Source organism: Sphaeramia orbicularis, chromosome 21 (genome assembly GCF_902148855.1).
Source record: "Sphaeramia orbicularis chromosome 21, fSphaOr1.1, whole genome shotgun sequence".
NCBI classification, from domain to species: Eukaryota; Metazoa; Chordata; class Actinopteri; order Kurtiformes; family Apogonidae; genus Sphaeramia; species Sphaeramia orbicularis.
Window position 1 is genome coordinate 25,401,220 of NC_043977.1, and position 6,165 is coordinate 25,407,384.

A 6,165-nucleotide genomic window follows, 5' to 3' on the forward strand; every position below is an offset into this window, starting at 1 on the left:
ACTGCTGATAGCCTGGGTTTATTTGGTTTGGAGTAAAACATCTCTGACTAATGAAGGTGTGATGTTCATGTGGTTCATCTGCAGGGAGTGGAAGTAAAAAAAAAAAAAAAAAAAAAAAAAAAAAAAAAAAAAAAAAAAAAAAAAGGTGGTGGGGGGGCGGGGGTTAGTTTGTACAACAGACCCCTTCTCATTATCCCACTGTGCGTTGCGTCACTTCGCCCCAGGTTTGTGGATGGATGGGAATGTCTTGTGCACAACCAGGAGGGGCTGCGTAAACGGAACAAACAACAACAAACTCTTGTCTTTATTTTTGCTGACTGAGGTGAAGTGCATCTGTCAGTACCTGTCTGGAGGAAAAAGCATATCGACCAGACCAGAGCTTCAACAATTTCACCCGAAAACAAATCTAAACCTGAAGGCACCGATTCCAATCAGAACCCAAACAAAAGCATGGAGACTGACGGACAGCTCAGACAGATAACTTTATTTACGGGATGGATGTGGAAGACTGGATGCAGCTGTGAAATATGAGATCTATGATTTAATCTGTTCGGCTCTGTGAATGTGGAAGGTAAGTTCAAGTTTCTATTATTTATGAATACCGCACTTATTTTACGCAGTTTTCAGTCTTAGAATTTAGTTTTGTTTTTGTTTTTTTTTTTACTTCATAAGCACCTTTAACGCCTTAAACTGCACCGCAAAAAAACATATCGTAACACATTTTCAATAACATTAGATTTTATAATTTATTCATACCTCAGATTTTTGTTCACCGCAAAAATGATGTAACTGATCCTCCCAAGGAACGAGTATAATACTGCAGTTGGATCGATTTTAGAAGCCAATGTCAGACCTAGATTTCATTTAAATCTACATTATTTTTTAAAGTAATCTAATAAAATGTACTTTTGTATTATATTTTGGTCTTGGATGTGCTTTTTTTCAGCACGTCGGACAGCGCCAGGAGCAGCATCAGTTCAGATCTGCCACTAGGGCGCAGCACGAGGGTGTCTTATTTTATTCTTTGTCCCATTAACTAGAGGAGGTTTTACAACTTGGTGTAAAAAATAATAATAGTTATGACAATAGTTCAATATTATCTCTATAGGATATGGGAAAAGTTGAAGATCTAGCATATCTGCCTAAAACATTATTATTATTATTATTATTATTATTATTATTATTATTATTATTATTATTATTATTACCCAGCCAGCATGTCCATGTGGGCCCCAGAAGGGTTATAATTGGTCTGCATATAAGGGTCCCATTTGGGTTTGTCTGCAGTTTCCATGGTGGCCCCACATGTGTTTGCCCATATCAGAATCAGAATCAGAATCAGAGATCTGAATATATCATATTATTTATTTTTCATACTATTTATCCCACGATATTTATCTTTCATGTCATTTGCACTATTTCTCATGTTATTCGCACAACTTAAATTCTATGTTTTACAAATATCTTAGTTTGCCATACTTTTTATTTTTTAATGTCAATTTCTGCGCCTTTTATTGATGTTTGTTGTTGTTTTACTGATATTTGTTGTCTGTCTGTAAATTCTTGCACTGAACCTGAGAGCTTTGCCTCATTGTACTTGGTACAATGACATTAAAGAGATTCTGATTCTGATTCTGATTTTGATTCTGATATGGGCAAACATATGTGGGGCCACCATGGAAACTGTGGACAAACCCACATGGGACCCTTATATGCAGCCCAATTGTAACCCTTCTGGGGGTCACATGCTGGCTGGGTATTATCTATCTATCTATCTATCTATCTATCTATCTATCTATCTATCTATCTATCTATCTATCTATCTATCTATCTATCTATCTATCTATCTATCTATCTATCTATCTATCTATCTATCTATCTATCTATCTATCTATCTATCTATTACCTTAGTCTCAACTTTCTGATGCTATTCTGTCATAAAAAAAATAAAATAAAATACAATACAATAAAAATTTAATAAATTTAAATAAAAAAATAACTTTCGCTCTTTTCCAACCATGTTCCCCCAGACGCTCTAAACTCTTAAAACCATGATGCTCAGTCCGGACCAGGCCGTGCCAGACCTGCCGTGGGGACAGACGGACCCGGACTCACTTCTGGACTCCTTCAGGGTCGTGGAGCCCGTGGATGGGGAGTGCAAAGCGCGCGCCATGCACGCGCCCGTCACCAGCAGGGAGGAGAGGAGGAGGAGGAGGCGCGCGACCGCTAAATACCGGTCTGCGCACGCCACCAGGGAGCGCATCCGTGTCGTGGCCTTCAACGTGGCCTTTGCTGAGCTGAGAAAACTCCTACCGACGCTTCCACCAGATAAGAAGTTGTCCAAGATAGAGATCCTGCGACTCGCGATTTGTTACATCTCCTACCTCAACCACGTGCTGGATGTTTAGGAGCAACGTGATGCCCGGATGGACTGACCCCAGTGACACCATCATTTAGTCTATACTTGGATATGTACAGTAGAAGAACCCCTATAGGCCCATACTGACACACCACAGCCTGTGACTAATGGGAAAACCAGATTGATTTTTCATTACAGGGAGCAGCTGCAGGTCTATGTTTACTGTCACCAAAAAGCAAGAATTGATTTTTTTTTTTTTTTTTTTTTTTTTTTTAGAGCTGTGGGCTTTATACTGCATCAAAGCTACAAAATCGTTGCAATGACCTTAAATGTGCAGTTTCTCCCCTTCATATATATTTGTGGGATTTTTTTTTTTTTTTTTGTCCTTTTGCACTATGTCCAGAGGAAATACTGGTCACAGTTATTCCTTCAGTACTTGCAATTCTCTTAGTTTTTTCCCTATAGATTAAAATCCAGATTAACTTTATTGATCCCCAGAGGGTAATCCACTTTCTTAATCAACTCAATAAGGGAAAAAAAAAGAATGAATGAGTCATTAGACTGAAGTGTTTAAAAAAATGTTTAATAGTGCCTCATTTATATCACATTTGAGACATTTGGTGAAAATAGAATAACAGACAACATTTATGCTCAAAAGACGGTGTTACATATTTGTATTTTAGACATGTTCTCTGCACTTATGTCAAATTTTATTCATATGTACTTTTGAGAAGCTAAGATGTTGGTAAATTTACAAGCACCAAATTAGTTAATCCATATGACTGAAGGTGTGTTTTCACAAGTGATTTGAAAGTTTTGACAAATCTGACTTCAAACTTTCACAATTTGGGCTCAATTATCTTTCAACAATTTATCTGTACAGGTCTCAAACCTTTACTGAAAAAAGTACATTTTACTTTCAGACCTCAAAACCATTTTTTCCTCTATACAAACTGCACTTTACTGTTTACATCCTTAATATTTGGCATGGGGTCAGAATAAAGTGCATCATATGATTTATATTTTAACCCAGATTGGTGGAATCTGTGGTGTTAGTCTACGTTTATTTATTTATTTACTCACTTACTTATTTACTTATATGATATATACATGTCAAATCCAGAGCTGTGAGCTTACAGTTTTAGTTGTTCTCTTTATGAATAAGACTGGGACACACAGAAATATACATGTGCATCCATATAACATTCAACAAGGTAGAAATACACAAGGGATATTGACCCTGTGAATGTGTTTTTACAAGTGTGATATGCATGGTGAATAACCAAATTGCTGTTTCCACCTACATTTTAGACCAGATTTAGATGTTATGGGTGAAGCATTGTGGTTAAGATTATATCATTTTTCCAGACTTTGTTTCATTAAAGGAGTGATATTTTGCTTTTTTTAATGGAATTATGCATTTTAAAACATTTCCCTGTGGTCTACATAAACTATAAATGCTATGGTTGGGTCTGAATTCTTCATTAATTCAACTCCACAGGTCCATCTTCAATCCTATTTCTGAGTAATGACACCAGAAAGGTAATTTTTAGCGCTGGCCCTTTAAATGCACATGACCCACTTCATGCCCCACCCCCTCCAGGTGATTGGCTGTGCTGCTTTGTCCAGTTCAACCAACAACTGAACATTTTGGGTAATCAGTTCAAAATTTGGACATAATTTCAGTATGGACTACAACCGCTGCTGCTGACAAACAGTTATAGCATACTAAGACAAATGTTCATCAGAAGTCTTGACCTTATATGTGCAAATGTCGTGGTGTAACTAGTTATAGACATAATAAATTAAGCAGGAATAAAAAAGAGTTGTAGAAATCCACTTGATTTTTGCCAAAATGAATATAAAGATAGCTTTGCAACACCTGGAGGGTTCAAATTCAAACTTTTTGAACTATTAGGGTCCAAATACACAAATAAATGTACCAATAAAAGTGGGTTTAGCAAAATAAAACATCCCTATCACCACTGTTTGAGATTGAAACAGATCTACCTTTTCTACATTGTAGTAAATGCCACAAACATGTGTTTTCTGTATTCCACTACATACAGCCCTGTATTTGTACTGAAGGCTGTTTTTTGTATGACAGTGGTTGTGTCCCTTCGCCTGCACCCTCCATTAGTCATAGACTGTCTGTGCTCCTTCTCTGGTCTCTTTATGTGTGTCTCTGTGGTGTAATGTGGCCCAGGGGGCTCATGGTATTGTTCATGTCCACTCCAGCAGTAAGAGTGACATCCCTTTGTCTACACACTGCACATTACACACACTGCACACTCGGGATACACACTGGGTATAATAGGTATGTTGGGGTCTTGAGGAGAGGAGGGCTAGCCTAACATCAAATTTTAAGAAAATGGGGCAGGACTGGAAAAGTTATAAAGAGCATACATAAATGGTTAATAATATTCGATTTCATTTTAGCCAATGTGGGTCAAAAATTCCAACTAGGCTAGAACTGTAGGCTATTAAAGTCTGTGAGCAGCTATGTCAAACATCATGAGACCACGGGGATATGACAAGACTCTAAGACTGAAATGTGTACGTTGGATTTCCAGGCATCGCAGTGGGTCTATAGGTTCATGACCCGTTTTTAAGGCCGTGAACCCTGAAAACATTTCCTTCAGATTAATAATGACCTGTCAAACAGAGACTGTTGTCAAGGAGCAACACTGCCCTCTGATGGCCCCACCCTCTGAGTTTCATACCGGAAAAATAAACTGTAAATACTTTATAGCTTGGTGGTCAGTGTCAACCTATACTTTGTGCCTTTTAGTTAAAAAACAGGCCTTTCCAGCAGACATCAGCCTTAATTTTCTCAAGTGATGTTATGAGAAGCTAAGTGGATCTTGGATTTTGATGCTTTTTTTTTTTTTTTTATTTCCAAGCTCAAATTTGCACTTTTTTGCTCAACATATTACACAATATTGTGTTTTACTGATATTGTCGTTGTTGTGTTCATGCAGTGAATAAATTCCCCAAATGCTTAAATATGTGACTTGTTATCACTATTAACACTTTGTAGTGTTATCTAGTGTTACTTGACTAAATGAGGGTCATGGGCAACAGCACAGCACGAGGGCAAATGACTCTAATGTGTTAAATCAGTTTTAAAAATTATTCATTTTCTGGTACCAGTTGAAGCACAGAACATCCTTAAACACAAAAAATAGTTGTTATCTAAAACTATGAGCGTATATAATAATGACTCATAATGAAAACCAAGCATATTACATTTCTTAAAGCTTGTACGTATTAAATTATTGCAAAAAATGATCTAATTTAGCATCAGTTTGACCAACACCAGGGATGTAAATACACCTGTGTACAAAGGGAAAACTTAAAACAGTACATTAAAAGTGATGTCATTTAATATACAGTACTGTGCAAAAGTGTTAAGTTATAATGACCACATATGCATTTCTCAGTTTCAGTACTAAGAAAAAAAAAATTAACAGCTTCTATAAACCAAAATGGTAGCATTTAGTGTGACCTCCCTTTGTGCTTAACATGGCTTTAACCCTTTTGCTCAGACAATATGATATTTATTGCATTAATTTTCTGGTGTTTTATACCTGATTTCATCAGCACATGTTAGATATTTATAACTATTTGTGCTGCTTCTTGTCATGGGGTCACATTAAATAGTGAGTTTAACTTTCAGAAGTGTGTCTTTCAAGGCTGTACACATATTTCCAGTATTTTCTGGCAGAAGAAAACACAATGAGAAATAAATATGTATGCTCATTTCAACCCTGCAAAACCAACAAAAAAGGCAACCAAAGCTTTTT

At 36.7% G+C, this 6,165-nt stretch overlaps 1 protein-coding gene across 1 annotated transcript; it reads left to right on the forward strand.

Moving 5' to 3' along the window:
* The first annotated feature begins 308 nt into the window (after nt 1–308).
* Nucleotides 309–3,788, forward strand: LOC115412663 (helix-loop-helix protein 2-like). The gene is made up of 2 exons (XM_030125277.1): nt 309–571; nt 2,031–3,788. The coding sequence occupies exon 2, from the start codon at nt 2,052–2,054 to the stop codon at nt 2,406–2,408; it is 357 nt and encodes a 118-aa protein (XP_029981137.1). The 5' UTR covers nt 309–571; nt 2,031–2,051; the 3' UTR covers nt 2,409–3,788.
* The last annotated feature ends 2,377 nt before the right edge of the window (nt 3,789–6,165 follow it).